At 38.2% G+C, this 19951-nt stretch overlaps 2 protein-coding genes across 2 annotated transcripts; both read left to right on the top strand.

Moving 5' to 3' along the window:
* Positions 1-4964: 4964 nt before the first annotated feature.
* Positions 4965-10699, top strand: LOC115796644 (high affinity immunoglobulin gamma Fc receptor I-like). The gene is made up of 6 exons (XM_030753008.1): positions 4965-5028; positions 5784-6044; positions 6292-6537; positions 9167-9232; positions 9988-10248; positions 10422-10699. Exons 1-6 carry the CDS (start codon positions 4965-4967, stop codon positions 10697-10699), a joined length of 1176 nt encoding a protein of 391 aa, XP_030608868.1.
* A 4559-nt stretch (positions 10700-15258) lies between these two features.
* LOC115797578 (low affinity immunoglobulin gamma Fc region receptor II-b-like) lies at positions 15259-19103 on the top strand. Its single transcript, XM_030754179.1, has 9 exons — positions 15259-15308; positions 15452-15511; positions 15744-16010; positions 16340-16585; positions 16837-16974; positions 17069-17119; positions 17535-17609; positions 18137-18211; positions 18976-19103. The coding sequence occupies exons 1-9, from the start codon at positions 15278-15280 to the stop codon at positions 19080-19082; spliced, it is 1050 nt and encodes a 349-aa protein (XP_030610039.1). The 5' UTR covers positions 15259-15277; the 3' UTR covers positions 19083-19103.
* Positions 19104-19951: the final 848 nt, after the last annotated feature.

Genomic DNA, 19951 nt, shown 5'->3' with positions numbered 1-19951 from the left:
CTCTCTATAAAACATTCAAAACAAAAATGAGGGTAATATATCTTTTTGGGATCTCTGTTCCTTAAAATTAAACATCGCCTTAGTTCTCCCCATTAATAGAACTACTGCCATGATAATGATTTTATTTATCCTACCATAATTACTGTTTATCAATATATTTGTGTCCTTAGGTCAGTGACAGCACAAACTCCTGACTGATCACAGGCGGAAACCAAATACAAAGCACATACATTTGTGGAGAAGCCTCCTATGAACATGGATATTTGTATATATATATACATATATATATATATATATATATATATTTTTTTTTTTTTTTTTTTTTTAAGACTTTTGCCAGATATTTTACATACATGACGAAAGTTGTACAATTCATCCTTCCATCCATCCATTCTCTTCCGCTTATCCGGGGCCGAACCTAAGCAGACAAGCCCAGGCTTCCCTCTCCCTAGCCACCTCCTCCAGCTCATGCGGTTGGACCCCAAGGCATTCCCAGGCCAGCCCAGAAATATAATCTCCCCAGCGTGTCCTGGGTCTACCACGGGGCCTCCTCCCGGTGGGACATGCCCGAAACACCTCACCCAAAAGGCAGCCAGGAGGCATCCCAATCAGATACCCGAGCCACCTGAATTGGCTCCTTTCGATGTGGAGGAGCAGCAGTTCTACTCTGAGCCCCTCCTGGATGGCTTCTCACCTTATCTCTAAGGGAGAGGCCAGTCAAATGACTGAATTACCTCCACAGTCTGCAGTCAAGTTCTCCAGAGTCCTGCTAATGACTTCTATATGTGATTCAGGTGTGCTGGATCAGGGACACATCTAAAACCTGCAGGACACCGGCTCTCGAGGCCTGGAGTTCCCTACCCCTGGGCTATACGGACCAAGCTCTCACTGCGGTTGCATAGAGACTGGATGTACAGATACCCCATACTCCCGCAGGACCTCCCAGAGAATATCCAGAGGGACATGGTCGAATACCTTCACCAAGTCCACAAAGCACATGTAGACTGGTTGGGCAAACTCCCACGCACACTCAAATATCCTTGAGAGGATAAAGAGCTGGTCCAGCGGTCCGCGATCAGGACGAAAACCGCATTGTTCCTCCTGGATCCGAGGTTTGACTAACTGGCAGACCCTCCTTTCCAGCACCCTGGCATAGACCTTACTGGGGAGGCTGAGGAGTATGATCCCCTGAAAGTTGGAGCACACCCTCCAGTCTCCCTTCCTAAAAATGGGGGCCAATCCAATGGCACTGCCCCAGATCTCCATGCGATGTTGCAGAGGTGTGTCAACAGCCCTACAACATCCAGAGCCTTCAGGAACTCAGGGCAAATCTCATCCACCCCAGGAGCCCTGCCACCAAGGAGTTGTTTAACTGCCTCAGTGACCTCACCCCCAGTGATGGGCAAGTCATCTACCTCGTCCCCAGACTCTGCTTCCACTACAGAAGACGAGTTAGTGGGGTTCAGGAGGTCCTCGAACTATTCCTTCCACCATCCGACTATAGCCTCAGTTGAAATCAGCAGCACCCCACCCGCACTATAAACCGTATGAGTGGAGCACTGCTTTCCCCTCCTGAGTCGCCTGACGGTTTGCCAGAATTGCTTCAATGCCGTCCGAAAGTCTTTTTCCGTAGCCTCACCGAACTCCTCCCACACCCGAGTTTTTGCTTCGGCCACTGCCCAAGCTACATTCCACTTGGCCTGCCGATACCTGTCAGCTGCCTCCGGAGTCCCACAGGCTAACCAAGACTGATAAGACTCCTTCTACCGCTTGATGGCTCCCATCACCTCCGGTGATCACCATCTGGTTCAGGGGTTACCACCACGACAGGCACCAACCACCTTGCAGCCACAGCTCTGAGCAGCAGCCTCAACAATGGAGGTGTGGAACATGGTCCATTCAGACTCAATGTCCTCAGCCTCCCTTGGAATGCTGTTGAAGTTCTGCCGGAGGTGGGAGTTGAAGATCTCCCGGACTGGGGCTTCTGACAGGCGTTCCCAGCGCACCCTCACAATACGTTTAGGTGCACCAGGTCTGGCCAGCATCTTCCCCCGCCACCTGATCCAACACCACCAGGTGGTGATCAGTTGACAGCTCAGCTCCTCTCTTCACCCTATTGTCCAGAACATACGGCCACAGATCTGATGATATGATTATAGAATCGATCATTGACCTGCGAACTAGGGTGTCCTGGTGCCATGTGCACTTATGGACATCCTTATGTTTGAACATGGTGTTTGTTCTGTGCAAATCACAGTATGTCCATAAGTCCAATAACAAAACACCATTTGGGTTCAGATCGGGCAGGCCATTCGTCCCAATCATGCCCCTCCAGGTCTGACTGTCATTACCCACGTGAGCGTTGAAGTCTCCCAGCAAGACAATGGAGTCACCGGATGGAGCACTCTCCAGCACCCCGCCCAGTGACTCCAAAAAGGGTGGGTACTCTGAACTGTCATTTGGCACGCAAGCGCAAACAGCAGTTAGGACCCGTTCCCCGGCCCGAAGGCACAAGGAAACAACCCTCTCATCCACCAGTGAAGACTCTGACGTGCAGGCAGCAAGCCAGGGGGATTCAAGAATACCCACCTATGCTAGCCGCCTCTCACCGAGGGCAACTCCAGACTGGAACAGAGTCCAGCCCCTCTCCAGGAGACTGGTTCCAGAGCCCGGGGCATGCATTGAGGTGAGCTCAACTATATCTAGCTGGTATCGCTCAACCTCACACACTAGCTCAGGCTCCTTCCCACCAGAGAGGTTACATTCCATGTCCCAATAACCAGTCTCAATAGCTGGGGATTGGTCTGCCCGGGGCCACCGCCCGACACACATTGCACTTGACCCCTACGACAAATCCTGCGGGTGGTGGGCCTACAGGAGGGCAGGCCCACATAACCGGCTGGGCACCACGGGCTCATATCCGGGCACTGTCGTGTATTTTTATCTTGATGACATCAGTATTTTCTATCAATATTTTTATATCATGTATTTTTATATATATTAGTCACACACTCTAATTAATGGTCACATTATATATTATTTGTCACCTATATTGTCACTCACACACTGAAGCTCTGCATGCTGTAGACAGGTAAAAATGCTGAGGCCATCTGCCGCGACCTGGGATTTTGCTATGCTAGCCCCCACCTTTGTGAGGAGCTTCACCTTTTACACAGTGCACTTTTGACCCAGCTTCTCCCGAGGGGAGGGCGAGTAGCCGGAGTGTGTCCTGAAAGGGAGGGGTAGAGGCGCACCTGGACTCCTTCCGTGGGAAAGTTGGGTGTCTTGCTAGCCCCCGAGATCAATTCATAGAACTGTTGCCTAAAGAGCATCTTAATATGTCCCCTCCGCCTGATAACAGCTGGAGGAGGTGTGAGGTTGGTCTATAAAAAGCAGAGGCAAAGTTTGGAGGGAGCACTCTTCTTTGCTCTTCCTCTCACCCGTGTTTGCAGCGGCTGCAGGCTCTCACTCCCGAGAGGGCTTCTGTTTTTTATACTCTGTTAAACTCTGGACGTTTATTTCTTTGCTTTTCTACCACCTTGCAACAGCACCAAGGCACTCACTCTCGGGAGGCTTTTTGCTTTCTTGCATTTTGTTTAACTTTTTGCTATCTTGTACTTTGTTTAACTTTGTGCTTCAATAAATCCTGGAAACGAAACCTGCTCATCTCCAGTGAGTTTCTGTGAAGTGTGGAGCTTTTCTCAAGGTGCATTTGCTCCCATTGGTCTCCCCTCCGCCTGGTAAGAGCAACAGGGGGAGAGAGCCGCAAATAAAACCCAACAGCACCAGACGCTCTCCCTCGAGCTCCCTCCTCAGACCTGGCTCCAGGGTGGGGCCCAAGTAACCCTATCCCAGGCAGGGTAAACTGTTCCCTCATTGCAGCCATAGGGGTCTTCTGAACCGCTCTTTGTCAGGACCCTCACCCAGGACCAGTTGGCCATGGGAGACCCTACCATTGGGACAAGCCCCCGGGCAACATAGGTTCTGGGATCACTGGGACACACAAACCCCTCCACCACGAGGCGGCGATTCACAGAGGAGAGTACAATTTATTTTTGGGGAAAATTTACAAATAGTTTTCATATTAATGTATGTATTTCATATTAAATACATTTAAGAATCTCATTTGAGACATTATTTTACTGTATTACAAAAAAGTAGTTCATGGAATAAAAATATCTTGCTGTGTCGGCTCTGTCTGTTCACTGAAGATGGTCTAAAATAGCTGCTGCAGCTTGCAGACACTCTTCAACCACACCGTGTGACAAATGATGTTGTTATTCTGACAACTGTTGCACACTATCGAAACAATGTCAAATGAAAAATTATTTGTATCATATGAAGCATGTATCAATAATACAGTATTACAATTAAACATGAAGTTTGATATTGTAATTTGAAATGCTGCATTAATCATTATTTATCATAATAAAAAACTGAAGTGTTGTTGTCTTTGAGGTTACATATGTTCTAAAGAGGAAAATCTTCTGTGATTAAGAGAAAGAAAACATTTATGTTTAGTTCCAATACAGTGCCTAGTTTAATACGCATATAGTCGTGGAAATGATTAGAACAACTGAAATCAATGACTTGGACGGGTCAGTGAATAAAACCTTCTGAAACTTTTACAAAAGAGATGCTTCACACTCAGAGCAGCTCTTTGTTAGAAAGCTCAGACTTGCTGGTGATTCAGTCAGAAATACAGGAAGAGGAAGTTCTTACATGCAACATATCCTCAGTTTAGTCCTCAGCTCACACAGTCAGCAACAAGACAACATGGCAGTCAGAGTTACCGGCATCAGACTCTGTAAGTACTGAGCCTGTCTCTCTATAAAACAATAGAGAAAATGCATGCATGAACTAAAGGGCTAATTAATAGATCCAAAATGCACCCATATAGATATAAATACAGAAAACATTAAAACAATGTTAAATATTTAGCTGCCTTTCTCCATCTTCCAGTGATGATCATGCTGCTGCTGCTGCTGTTGGTTCCAGTAGTTGAATTCTGTGATTCTCAAACACACAGTAAGTAGTTAAATATTTATGCTGCTATATTTAATGATAATGTGTCGTAGTTTATTAGCACTGCTGCCTCACAGCTACAATGACATCTAGAAGGTGTGGGGACAACTCCACTTTTGTCCGGGCCTCTCTGTGTACAGTTTGTTTGTTCTCCGTCCCACAGTCCAAACACATGCAGTAACTGGGGTTAGGTTAATTGGTCACTCTAAATTGCCCATAGCTGTGGATGGTTGTCTGTCTCTCTGTGTTGGCCCTGCAACAGCGTGGAGACCTGTACAGAGTGTACCCTGTCTCTCGCCCTGTGTCAGCTGGGATAGGCTTCAGCCCCCCAGTGACCCTGAACAGGATAAGTAAAAGAGAATAGATGGATGGATATTTATAATAAAATATGTAATACATTCTATATGTCTCATGACCACCTGAAGGCTTCTACAACAACTGCAGTTATTTTGGAGCTACAATTGAGCTACAAATGGGTAATAAATTACACTTTTATTACCGATAACCCATTACCTAATTAATGCTATTACCCGTATAATCAGTTGCATTCAAGGAAACATAAGAAACAAAGAATGCAGATGTACAGTATATGTACTGTTTCAGTAAATATGGTAATATTGTCCATTTATGTTTATGTGAAATACTAAAACAAGACTAGGGAAGCCTGTAGTTAAGCTATATCTAATCTTGAATTTGAAATTATATTGTTTACATTTATCAAGGCATTTATAAACATTTTCCTTGATTCTCTGTCTCAGTTTTTCCTGAAGTTGATCCGAGCAGACAGCAGTTCTTTGAAAGAGAATCTCTCACTATCAGCTGTGAAGGCCTGAATGGACAGACTGGATGGAGAGTGATGAAAAAAAGAAAAGGAGATATTCAAACATGTGCTTCAACCTGGGAAACATCTACTGGACCTTGCAAAATTATTAACGCATATCAGGCAACTGAGAGTGGAAAATACTGGTGTGAAATGGGAGAAGAAGAAAGAAGCAAGTCTGTCAACATCACTATAACTGGTACACAAACATTAACTATGCTCTGGCACATTCAATCGTTTGTTTGTTATATCATATACAGTCATGCACAATAGTCTATTTGTTTGTTTTAATTAATTTCTGTTAATTTCAACATATATATATATATATATATATATATATATATATATATATATATATATATATATATATATATATATATATTTGTTTTTTTTTTGTTTTTTTTACTTATAGAATTATTTTCCCATCATGTGTCCTTCACATTCAGATGCTCCTGTGATTCTGGAGAGTCCTGTTGCTCCTGTGAAGGAGGGAGATAACGTGACTCTCTACTGTAGAAAGAGAGACAAAGACTCCAGCTTCACTGCTCAATTCTATAAAAATGGCGTCGTCATTGGATCAGGCTCAGCAGGAAACACAATGACACTCACTGTTTCCAGGTCTTTTGAAGGGTTCTACAAATGTAGCATCTCTGAAGAGGAAGAATCACCAGAGAGCTGGCTCACTGTTCAAAGTAAGACTTATCAAAATTTTAAAATGAATTGAAGATCTTGCTCTATACCTAAACTATATTTAATGCTTTGTACAAATATTAAATTTCATGAACAACAGTATAAATCAGATACAGTACACATTATTTGATGAATGTATAATTGATTGGATTGAATATTATTTTCATTTTTACATCAATGGAAAATATTTACAGTAACTTAAAACCTTATATTAATGTCTAATACACAAAGCATACAATTATCTTTATAGCAAAGAATGATCAGTCTCCAGGGCAGCAGTCCCACCTCTACCTCATGCTCTGCAGTGGTTTCATTGTTTTTTGGTGGTTTTTCTGCTGCTACTGGTGGGACTGCTCCAATGTCATAATATTGTTTGTATAGATATTCTTTTATCATTCTATTTTCTACTTTACCTCTTATACTTTTTAAATTTGATTGTATCCTAGTTATTGTTTGCACTCTGTACAATACCTTTGCCACTGCTACATTGAATTTCCACATCATGGGAATAATAGCTCGATGTCTTATTTTTCTTATCTTTTTATCTCTTCTCAAGTGGAAGAGCCTCACCAATCAACTCATCATCTCATCACATTTCATGTGCTGCACTCCATTGGTTTCGTGTCTTTTTTGATTGCTTTGCTTCTGATTGTGGCACTTTCACGATGTCGGAAACGTAAACAGTCATCAGAGGTACTGAAAATGAAAATAATTTATAAATGTACATTGACATTTTATTTATTCAATTATGAGCATGTCCATATTATAAAACAACTTTCCTAATATGTTGTCAAAATTCCTGTTCCTCTGCTTCATTAGTTGTTTTTTTATTGAAGATTAATATGTACCAACATGTTCATCATACACACCGATTACAATTTTCTTTCACTGTCTCCACAAGAAGCACGATTCAGTTCACTTAAGGTAATTTACTTTGCATTTTTATATTTTTCTAGATGCTCTAGATTATCAGACACAGTTTATCGGTCTGAATTGTGCACATATAGCATAGAGAACTAAATTTAAAAACAAAGTCATGCACATGATTGCTACATGAAACCAATGCAGTCTAAAATATGAGTTGATACATTATCATCAGTTGCCAGTGGGTCACTGACTGGTCTGTGACTGTAGCGTCAATTAACTTAATAACCAGATGTGAATAACTTAATGTTTGGAGGTGAAACAAAGCATTTTCAAACTAATGGAACTGAACATTTACATAAACAAATAGAAAGTTTCCTGGTTACCACGATGATCCGCAATGTCTGATTATTTTATTTTGTTACAATGCAATCAGCAGACTTGTTTTGGTTTGTTTTAGAAAGGTACACCATTGAGTTTAGGTAAGAAAAGTACTTGGTTAGGATTCTGCGGTGACTGATATCAATGACCCAGCAGGCTGATAACACCAAAACAGAGTGGTGCTAACTTTTAAGAGAATCCCTTCTATAAAACAATCAAAACAACAATGAGGGTAATATATCTCTCCAGGGTCTCTGTGTTCCTTAAATTTAAACATCACCTTACAACTCAGTAATGACTGTATTTATCCTGCCATAATTAATGTTTATCAATATGTTTGTGTCCTTTAGGTCAATGAGAGCACAATCACTTGACTGACCACAGGAGGAAAGAGTGATTAAATTAAGTACAAAGCAGATACATTTGTGGAGAAGCCCCCTATGAACATGGACATTTGTATAGTTTCAATAAAAAGACTTTTACCAGTCACATTACATACACAATGAAAGTTGTACAATTCATTTTGGGGGGGAAATTACAAACAGTTTTCATATTAAATACATTTAAAAAGCACAAAGAAGAAGAGAAGTTATTTTATTGTTATTGTTATTTGATTTTACAAACTTCTGCTAACTCGAAGCAATGCTAGCTACTGTATTACAAAAAAGTAGTTCATGGAATAAAAATATCTTGCTGTGTCGGCTCTGTCTGTTCACTGAAGATGGTCTAAAATAGCTGCTGCAGCTTTCAGACACTCTTCAACCACACCGTGTGACAAATGATGCTGTTATTCTGACAACTGTTGCACTCTGGAAACAATGTCCAATGAAAAATGATTTGTATCATATAAAGCATGTATCAACAATACAGTATGACAATTAAACATGGAGTTCGATAGTGTAATTGGAAATGCTGCATTAATTATCAAAATAAACAGTGAAGTGTTTGTTATCTTTGAGGTTAAATGTGTTCTAAAGAGGAAAATTTTCTAATCTTTCAATTCCAATTCAATGATTTGGACGGGTCAGTGAATAAAACTCTCTAAAACTTTACAAAATAAATGTTTCAAACTCAGAGCAGCTCTTTGTTAGAAAGCTCAGACTTGCTGGTGATTCAGTCAGAAATACAGGAAGAGGAAGTTCTTACATGCAACATATCCTCAGTTTAGTCCTCAGCTCACACAGTCAGCAACAAGACAACATGGCAGTCAGAGTTACCGGCATCAGACTCTGTAAGTACTGAGCCTGTCTCTCTATAAAACAATAGAGAAAATGCATGTATGAACTAAAGGGCTAATTAATAGATCCAAAATGCACCCATATAGATATAAATACAGAAAACATTAAAACAATGTTAAATATTTAGCTGCCTTTCTCCATCTTCCAGTGATGATCATGCTGCTGCTGCTGCTGTTGGTTCCAGTAGTTGAATTCTGTGATTCTCAAACACACAGTAAGTAGTTAAATATTTATGCTGCTATATTTAATGATAATGTGTCGTGGTGGTTAGCACTGCTGCCTCACAGCTACAATGACATCTAGCAGGTGTGGGGACAACTCCACTTTTGTCCGGGCCTCTCTGTGTAGAGTTTGTTTGTTCTCCGTCCCACAGTCCAAACACATGCAGTAACTGGGGTTAGGTTAATTGGTCACTCTAAATTGCCCATAGCTGTGGATGGTTGTCTGTCTCTCTGTGTTGGCCCTGCAACAGCGTGGAGACCTGTACAGAGTGTACCCTGTCTCTCGCCCTGTGTCAGCTGGGATAGGCTTCAGCCCCCCAGTGACCCTGAACAGGATAAGTAAAAGAGAATAGATGGATGGATATTTATAATAAAATATGTAATACATTCTATATGTCTCATGACCACCTGAAGGCTTCTACAACAACTGCAGTTATTTTGGAGCTACAATTGAGCTACAAATGGGTAATAAATTAAACTTTTATTACCCATAACCCATTACCTAATTAATGCTATTACCCGTATAATCAGTTGCATTCAAGGAAACATAAGAAACAAAGAATGCAGATGTACAGTATATTTACTGTTTCAGTAAATATGGTAATATTGTCCATTTATGTTTATGTGAAATACTAAAACAAGACTAGGGAAGCCTGTAGTTAAGCTATATCTAATCTTGAATTTGAAACTATATATTGTTTACATTTATCAAGGCATTTATAAATATTTTTTTAATTCTCTGTCTCAGTTTTTCCTCAAGTTGATCCGAGCAGACAGCAGTTCTTTGAAAGAGAATCTCTCACTATCAGCTGTGAAGGCCTGAATGGACAGACTGGATGGAGAGTGATGAAAAAAAGAAAAGGAGATATTCAAACATGTGCTTCAACCTGGGAAACATCTACTGGACCTTGCAAAATTATTAACGCATATCAGGCAACTGACAGTGGAAAATACTGGTGTGAAATGGGAGAAGAAGAAAGAAGCAAGTCTGTCAACATCACTGTAACTGGTACACAAACATTAACTATGCTCTGGCACATTCAGTCAGCTGACTTTTTACTTCAGTTTGTTTGTTATATCATATCCAGTTATGCTTAATAGACTGTTTGGAAATGTAATATTAGCGGTAATTTTTTTTAAAAAAGTAAAATTATTTTTTGATCATGTGTCCTTCACATTCAGATGCTCCTGTGATTCTGGAGAGTCCTGTTGCTCCTGTGAAGGAGGGAGATAATGTGACTCTGTACTGTAGAAAGAGCGACAAAGACTCCAGCTTCACTGCTCAATTCTATAAAAATGGCGTCGTCATTGGATCAGGCTCAGCAGGAAACATGATGACACTCACTGTTTCCAGGTCTTTTGAAGGGTTCTACAAATGTAGCATCTCTGAAGAGGAAGAATCACCAGAGAGCTGGCTCACTGTTCAAAGTAAGACTTATCAATATTTTAAAATGAACTGAAGATCTTGCTGTATACCTAAACTATAGTGCTATAATGCTTTGTACAAATATTAATATTCATGAACAACAGTGCAAATAAAAGACAGTACACATTATTTGAAGTATGTATGACATAATTGGATTGAATATTGTTTATTTTCTTTTTTACATTAATATAAAATACTTATAGTAATTTACACCATTATAGTTATATCTAATACACATTGCATACAATTATCTTTTTAGCTGCTACTAGTGGGACTGCACCGATGTCACAATATTGTCTATATAGATTTCTTTTGTTTTCATTTTACTTTGTACTTTTCCTCTTATACTTTTTAAATTTATTGTATTCTAGTTATTGTTTGCACTCTGTACAATACCTTTGACACTGAAATACTGAATTTCCCCATTGTTGGACTAATAAAGGGATTTCTTATTTTTCTTATCTTTTTATCTCTTCTAAAGTGCAAGAGCCTCAGCAAACCAATCATCAACTCATGGCATTTAATCTGCTGCGCTCCATTGGTTTCATGTCTCTGTTGATTGTTTTACTTCTGATTGTCGGACTTTTACAATGTCGGAAACATAAATAGTCATCAGAGGTACTGAAAATGAAAATAATTTATCAATTTACATTGAAATTTTATCTGTTCAGTTATAACAATGATGATGAGTACATCTAGAACATAAAACAACGTTAATAAATCTGTTGTCAAAATTCCTGTTCCACTGCTTCTTTAGTTGTTTTTTTTTGAAAATTAATATGTACCAACATGTTCATCATGCACACTGATTAACGTTTTCTTTGATTGTCTCCACAGAAAGCATAATGCAGTTCACCCAAGGTAATTTACTTTGCATTTTTATATTTCTCTGGATGCTGTAGATTATCAGACATAATTTATCTGTCTAAATTGTGCACATATAACATAGAGAACTCAATTACTGGAAATTAAAAATACATTCATATATAGATTTAAAAACAAAATCAAGCATATGATTGCTACATGAAACCAATGCAGTCTAAAATATGAGTTGATACATTATCAGTTGCCAGTGGGTCACAGTAAACTGTGACTGTAGCCTTAATTAACTTAATTACCAGATTTGTATAACTTTATTTTTGGGGGAAACAACACATTTTTAAACAAATGCAACTGAACATTTACATAAACAAATAGAAAGTTTCCTGGTTACCATGATGATCCACAATGTCTGATTATGTTATTTTTTTTTTACAGTGTAGCCAGAAGACTTGTTTTACACCTGTAGTGATTTCACCTTTTAGAAAGGTACGCCATTGAGTTTAGGCAGTGTTGTAGTCAAGAACACCTAATCCGAGACTGAGACAAGACCAAGTCCAGTGTCCCACGCTACATGATACAATAAAATGTGAAACATGATCAAAATCACTTCTCAAATTGATCTGAAAGATCCACATTCCCATAAAAACACCTAGATATTAAACACTCCGAGTTGAAATAAATGTAATCATCTTTATTTAATACTCCAGGGTGACTTTCATCACTTATCACAGAATGTGATAAATTATTCATAATTCATTTAATTTTCTCTGCTTTTCATAAACAATACATAAAGTTATGTTGTTTTTAATCAAACAATAATTTTTGTAAAAAAATGGGTGCTATTTCAAAACCACATTGCTAAATGTGTAAAACTGAGAAAATTGCAAACAATCATCGACAGTAAGAACTAAAGCCACAAGTTTCTCTCTTATACAGATTAAAGCTGAAATATGTAACTTTTATTTAACCCCTTAACTGGCAGCAAAAAAAAAAAAAAAAATCACCTGAAAAAGCTACATAACACCCTCTGGTATTTATTGGCTCTGAACAACCCATTTCATAGCCTATTAACTGCCCACGCCTCGTCAATGGGCCATATTAAGTGCATTTTATATGGCAGGCTAGACCCTCCCATTTTGAGTGACACCTCATTCGGCCAATCATGTTAAGAAATGGATTTCCTAGAGCCAATAATACTCAGAGGACGTCATGTAGCTTTGTCAGGTGATTTGGTGCTGCCAGGTACATGATTGGCCAAATGAGGTGTCAATCAAAATGGGAGGGTCTAGCCTGCCATATAAAAGGAACTACAAACGGCCCGCCATCGGCGGTGGCCAGTTAAGGGGTTAAAAAATCAGTTTTTTACATATTTGTCAAAATTGTCACCATGTCACAACAGTATGAGACAGATAATCTGAAACAAATCGAGCTCCTCCACCTCCTGGGGCCATGTATTTCACAGCCAAAGGGTTTTCGTTTAGGAATCAGAAAACAAAAAACGGAAAACATTTTGTTTCCCAATTACGAGAAAGACCACAACTGTAAAAGAGAAATAAGAAATGGCTCATTTTTCATTTTTTGTTTACTAATTTTGAAATGGTAATCAGGAAACAAGATGTTTTCTGATTGCTAAATGAAAATCCATTGGCTGCGAAATACATGGGCCCTCCTCCCTGAGCTCCCTGTCAAAAACAACCAATGAGAGCTAGGCACTGTCAATCACTCCTCGTATACGCGCTGCTCAATGTACTAATGGCGGAGAAACAGCTTACAGTTCCAAGAAAATGGTTTATCTGCCATCATAGGTGGCCATGCTAACTAGCCTGAGTATTCATGAAAGGCTCTACTGTCAGGGAGAAGCTGTTTTGTAGCAGAGAGCAAGAGGGCGAGTGTGATCAGTGCGTACACATGCATGACTGACTGAGCTAAGACCCTCCTCCTGGCTCTGATTAGTTGTTTCTAAATGAGCTGTGTATTTCTGCAGTTAGTATTGGCGGCACTGGGAGAAAGCAGAGGAGCTCAATCTGTTTTGGATTTAAATCAGTAGGTTTTGCGTCCAATAAAAGCAAGAATGTTAACAAATAAATTGGACAACATTCTGGCAGTTTAGTGATATTTACACAGTTGTGGTCTTGATTCGTCTTGAAATAAAATCTCGAGTTCTCAATGTGCGAGACCGAGACAAAACCGAGACCATCAAAAAGACTGGTCTTGGGTACTACAACACTAAGTTTAGGTGAGAAAAGTACTTTGTTAGGAATCAGCATCCATTGATAACAGGCTGATAACATCAAAACTTAGTGGCGCTAACTTTTAAGAGAATTCCTTCAATAAAACAAAAATTATAAAAACAAAATGGTAATATATCTCTATAAGATCTCTGTGCTCCTTAAAATTAAACATTACCTTATTTCTCACCATTAATAGAACTACTGCCATAATAATGACTGTATTTATCCTACCACAATTAATGTTTATCAATATATTTGTATCCTTCAGGTCAATGAGAGCTGAAACGCTTGACTGACCACAGGAGGAAAGAGTACTTAAACCAAGTACAATGCAGATACATTTGTGGAGAAGCCTCGTATGAACACGGACCTTTGTATAGTTTCAATAAAAAGAATTTTACCAGTTATATTACGTACACAAAGAAAGTTGTACAATTCATTTTCCATCCATCCATCTATTCTCTTCTGCTTATCCTGTTCAGGGTTGGGGGGGGGGGTACACCCTGTATAGGTTGCCAGTCTGTTGCAGGGCTAACATAGAGAGACAGACAAGCATTCACACCTATGGACAATTTAGAATCATCAATTAACTGCATGTATTTGGACTGTAAGTACCCACGTCCTTCTTGATGTCCTTCTACACTGTAAACCCAGATTTTGATTCGACTTAAAAATATTGAGTTCATATTACTTAAAATTGCCTAGTATGTGAACATTACTTGTTAATGTAAGCTGAACTGTTTCATGTCCTTTTTTTATTGTAATTGTGTTTTAAAGTCCGATCAACAGCTCCTACTGAAATAAACAGAGTTTATATTATTTAAATATCTGTCGTTTCGCAACATTACTTATTAATGCTCAGTAGACTGTACTTGTTGATGGTCTATCTTATTGTAATTATGTGTTTGAGTTCAAACAACTTTATATCATCAGGTTTTGCACCCACTAAAAATCTAGTTGATACCCGTTTTAACAGACAGTAACAGACATTCAAGAAGATCATTGGAGAAGTTATTTTCTTCTGATAACTTGAAGTAATAATAGTTAATACAAAACTGCAAAAATTGAGGATCTAACTAAGTCTCTCAAGCTTATATTAAGCCAAAAAAACTGTATTTGATCTTGTTTTAAGAGGGATCTGCTAAGCAAGAGTTTAATGTGTAAGATTATTAAACGTGTCTTGTCTAAAAACTAGATATTTACACTTGATTATAGTCTGAATCTTCCAGAAGTGAAATTGGTAAGATTTCTTCAAATAAGATGAAATAAGATGACAATAATCTTACACGTTCTGCTTATGCTTCATATATCACTCTCAAAACAAGATCAAAAGTAATTTTTTTGGCTGAATATAGGATTGTGAAACTTAGATATTCAATTTCTGCAGTGCAGGCCATGTTAAATACTTTTACAAAATAGATGTTTCAAACTCAGAGCAGCTCTTTGTCAGAAAGCTCAGACTTGCTGGTGACTCAGTCAGAAACACAGGAAGAGGAAGTTCTTACATGCAACATATCCTCAGTTCAGTCCTCAGCTCACACAGTCAGCAGCAAGACAACATGGCAGGCAGAGGTCCCGGCATCAGACTCTGTAAGTACTGAGCCTGTCTGTCTATAAAACAATAGAGAAAATGCATGTATGAACTAAAGGGCTAGTTAATAGATCCAAAATGCACCCATGTAGGTATACATATAGAAAACATTAAAACAATGTTTTAATTTTTATCTTTCCAGTGATGAACATGCTGCTGCTGTTGGTTACAGTAGTTGAATTGAGTGACTCTCAAACACACAGTAAGGAGTTAAATATTTATGTTGAAGTATTTCTAATAAAATATATAACAGATTTATTATAATAGATTGTTTCAGTAAATATTGCAATATTGTTTTATTTATTTTTATTTGAAATACTAAAACCAAGACTAGGGAAGCCAGTTTTTAAGCACTAACTGATCTTGAGATTGTAATTATTTTCTTTTAATTTACTAATGCATTTATAAACATTTTGCTTGGTTCTCTGTCTGAGATTCAGTTTTTCCTGAAGTTGATCCGAGCAGACAGCAGTTCTTTGAAAGAGAATCTCTCACTATCAGCTGTGAAGGCCTGAATGGACAGACTGGATGGAGAGTGATGAAAAAAAGAAAAGGAGATATTCAAACATGTGCTTCTACCTGGGAAACATCTACTGGACCTTGCAAAATTATTAACGCATATCAGGCAACTGACAGTGGAAAATACTGGTGTGAAATGGGAGGAAAAGAAAAAAGCAACTCTGTCAACATCACTATTACTGGTACACAAACATTAACTATGCTGTGACACATTTAATCAATATTTTTTTTTTTTTGGTATATCATATACAATCATACACAATATATTGTTTGGAAATTTTATATTAGTAAAGGAGATTTAAAAAAAAAAAAAAAAAAGCATTGTAATCACCATAAAGCTAACATAAACATAGATTTACTTAAAGTGCACTGAAAAATGTAAATATAAGTTTTACATGTTTCTCTTGAAAAATATTAGAGCTATTGTCTGTAAAAGTTGATTAATATGTATTTCAACATTTATTTATTTACTTATAAAATTATTTTCCCATCATGTGTCCTTCACATTCAGATGCTCCTGTGATTCTGGAGACTCCTGTTGCTCCTGTGAAGGAGGGAGATAACGTGACTCTGTACTGTAGAAAGAGCGACAAAGACTCCAGCTTCACTGCTCAATTCTATAAAAATGGCGTCTCCATTGGATCAGGCTCAGCAGGAAACACAATGACACTCACTGTCTCCAAGTCTTTTGAAGGGTTCTACAAATGTAGCATCTCTGAAGAGGAAGAATCACCAGAGAGCTGGCTCGCTGTTCAAAGTAAGACTTATTAACATTTTACAATAAATTGGGGATCCTGCTCTGTAACGAAACTATGAAAATTCATGAACAACAATGCAAATAAGAGACAGTACACATTATTTGACGAATGTAAGACATAATTGGATTCAATATTGTTTTTTTTTTCTTTTTTAAATTAATAGAAAATTATTACACTAATTTACAACCTTATAAATATGTCTAATACACACTGCATACAATTATCTTTCTAGCAAATAATGATGACTCAGGGCATCCGTTACAGCTCTACCTCATGCTCTGCACTGGTTTCATTGTTTTATTGGTGGTGGTTCTGCTGCTATTGGTGGGACTGTGTCGACATCACAAACATCAACAAACCCCGAGAGGTCACAAAGAACAAACACCAAGTATGCTGACAAAGAACATGAACATTTTTCTTGTTTGTTGTCATTCGTATCTATTTATTATTGTTATTTTTGTTTTATTTTTATATATAAACAGATTCTCAAATTTCTACTACCTTCGTCGAAATCCCCTCTTCTGCACAAACAGGTGAGGAAGACCAGTTTCTTTTTACACAAACGTACTGTACTGTATCCAAATCCAAAAGAAGAAACGCAGACGTACACAGATCTTTAATAAATGTTAAACGCTATTTACATGCTCATGCTATAATATTGTTTGGCCCATAATTTTAGTCTGTTGCTAAGTGACATGATTGTCATAAAATTAAAATCACATTGTCCTTTTATTATGTGTTATATGCACATAAATGTGTGCTGTTCATTTTATACACTTTGAGACTTTCCTTTATTTGAGAATGTGAGAAAATAATTTCTATATAGGAAAAGGGTCCAGTCTTAACAACCAATAAACTAAAGAGAAAACAGGATTTATTTGTCTTTTTTTTCTCCCTCTGTGCTCATCTTTGTACTGTGTGTTATCTGGACTTGGCTCTCTGTTTCAGTGTCTGCAGGGGCCAGCAAAGCTGAATCCACTGAGGCGACATATGATGTCATCTCAAAGCCAAGTAAAGTGAAAGGTAATTTATTCCACACTGGGAAATACTGAAGGTGTATTAGATGTAATTGGTTAAGCTAGTGGAAGAAAAAATGTCACCATATAAAAATGAGCAGCCATCATTTATGAGAACCACATAAATGTGATGTTTTTGGAGGATTTTGGAATGACTTGTCATTATTCATTTAATTTAATTGAAGCTATAAATTTCATGTTCTGGTTATGGAATTAAAGTCGTGCTGTCATTTTATAAAATTTTATAAAAACACTACAAAATGGGTCATATTAGCTGGAAGGTTGTTGCTATTCAACATAATGATATCAGGACACCATGCATAATTACATTTTTGTCTATATAAATTGATATTGTTACGAAATTAAAATCTCAGTGTGCTGTAGGTGCATAAATATGCATCTTTTATTTTACACACTTTGAGTAATTTTCAAACAGCAAAATGGTCCAGACAACCAATACATTAAGAGAAAATGTGATTTTTCTGTTTTCCTCTGTGCTTATCTTTGTGATCTGGACTTGGCTGTTTGTTTCAGTGTCTGCACAGGCCAGCATGGCTGAATCCACCGAGTCGACATACGCCCTTATCACAAATCCGAGAAAAGTGAAAGGTAATCTGTGCCACACTCGGAAATATTGAAGGTGTAACATCTTTAACTGCTCAAAAGGCTAGTGGAAGAAAAAATGTTGCAATATAAAAACTGACATTGCTCAGCAGCCCTTAATAACTAGACATCATTTTAGCATCCCACACAGAATTTAAATGGGAACCACTTAAATGTATCTGATGTTTCTGGAGCATTTTTGAAAGACTTGTCATTATTCATTCATTGTTAAAGTGTGTGTCAGAAGCTGAAAGTGCTTTTTTAAATAACAAGAGATGTTCACACAGTAAACGCACTCTTACACTGGTGATAGTTTCGACTTCGTTTTTAGCAGCTCAGATAAAAACCACACTAGAACCCACAGACAAAAATATTTAGATGGCTGCTCTCAGTTCAGTTTGCTGCAGCTTAAAACTGTTTGTACGTCATGATGAACTGTAATGAGCACACTCTGTGCACATGAGATTTATTTATAGCTGGTGGTCAAGTACGTTAAGTAACTCTACGGCTTTGCATGGTTGCAGTGGAATATTTTAAAATATGAGCAATGGGGGCCAGAGGGCACATCATATATACTGTTTTAAATTTGGTACCTTATTTTTGTCATGATCGTAATTCATAGATGGACAAAAATATAACAGTAAATGATTTTGAAGGACAACAATTTATAAATGAGTTGTTTCAAATATAATTTCCAGAATTTGCGATGGATCGGCTTTGGTTTAAAATAATTATTAACTATTTTGAAATGTAATTTCTCTTCAACACAGAATCAGCAGTGCCCAGCTGCTCAGGAGCAGCTGCCGCAGGTACCAAAGCATCAATAAGAGAAAAGGATCTGGGTACCCTCTACTGTTCAGTAGACAAACAGAAGTGAGAGGAAGGCATGTCTCCAGTGTCCCTTTGTTCTTCTTTTAATATTATCTGCATCTTCCTACAAAAAGAAATGTAAATAAAGAGACTTTAAATGAAAAAGTAAAAAGGTGAAAAACACTTCAACATCATGGGTTTTTATCCTTCATCTGAGAGTGGAAACTTCAGCCAGCTCGCACCATCGTGTCTATTTTAAAAGGCAGCAGTGTGATAAAACTGAGAAACCACCTGCTCTGCTTTGCCTCGTTACACATACGAGGACGCTGTTGCTGTAAATATACTCTGTGGCAACACAGTGACAAATTTTAACGTGATGTGAAAATGTTACGAGCCATCAGCACAATGTCATTCATGGGAAAGATGGTGGTGGGTGGGGGTATTTCCAAACTGTGCATTGTTTTGTAAAAAAATACATTTAAGTAATGTGGTTTGTATATGTATAAGGATATTTTGGTATATGAGAAAATGCATTCATGAAGCACTAAGAGTGCATTAGGTTGTGTTTGTGTCTCCTCCCTGTGTCTCAAACCTTTTGCATGTAAGATGAATGTGCCAACCACTACCCCACAAAGTGACTTCGTTTAGTTAGAAATAAACAATCATGTAATAATTAAACACCATTTCCTCCACAAGGTGGCTATTATGTCACTCTGCAAAGGAAGCAGCCTAGTACAATTCAAACATTAGTATTCTTATGTTCTTATTGTAAAATAAACTACAGGGTTGTGTTCCATCATTAGTCTGTCCATCTCTGGGGCACCTTTCATTTTTTCTTCTATCAGCCCATACTCTGAACCAGGTTTCTTTGCACTGGGCCTTTTCTTGTTTGTACGCATACTACTACTACTACTACTACTACTAATAATAATAATA

Source organism: Archocentrus centrarchus, chromosome 18 (genome assembly GCF_007364275.1).
Source record: "Archocentrus centrarchus isolate MPI-CPG fArcCen1 chromosome 18, fArcCen1, whole genome shotgun sequence".
NCBI lineage: Eukaryota > Metazoa > Chordata > Actinopteri > Cichliformes > Cichlidae > Archocentrus > Archocentrus centrarchus.
Note: the sequence above shows the minus strand (reverse complement) of the source record. Positions and strands in the feature narration are given on the sequence as shown.

Excerpts from the sequence above, each read along its gene's own strand:
- LOC115796644 (XM_030753008.1), top strand. The coding sequence starts at position 4,965 with ATGATCATGCTGCTGCTGCTGCTGTTGGTTCCAGTAGTTGAATTCTGT. Across the intron at positions 6,045-6,291 it reads TGTCAACATCACTATAACTG|ATGCTCCTGTGATTCTGGAG; the intron begins GTACACAAACAT and ends CTTCACATTCAG. Across the intron at positions 10,249-10,421 it reads TGTCAACATCACTGTAACTG|ATGCTCCTGTGATTCTGGAG; the intron begins GTACACAAACAT and ends CTTCACATTCAG.
- LOC115797578 (XM_030754179.1), top strand. The coding sequence starts at position 15,278 with ATGGCAGGCAGAGGTCCCGGCATCAGACTCT. Across the intron at positions 15,512-15,743 it reads GAGTGACTCTCAAACACACA|ATTCAGTTTTTCCTGAAGTT; the intron begins GTAAGGAGTTAA and ends TCTCTGTCTGAG. Across the intron at positions 18,212-18,975 it reads AAATCCGAGAAAAGTGAAAG|AATCAGCAGTGCCCAGCTGC; the intron begins GTAATCTGTGCC and ends TCTTCAACACAG.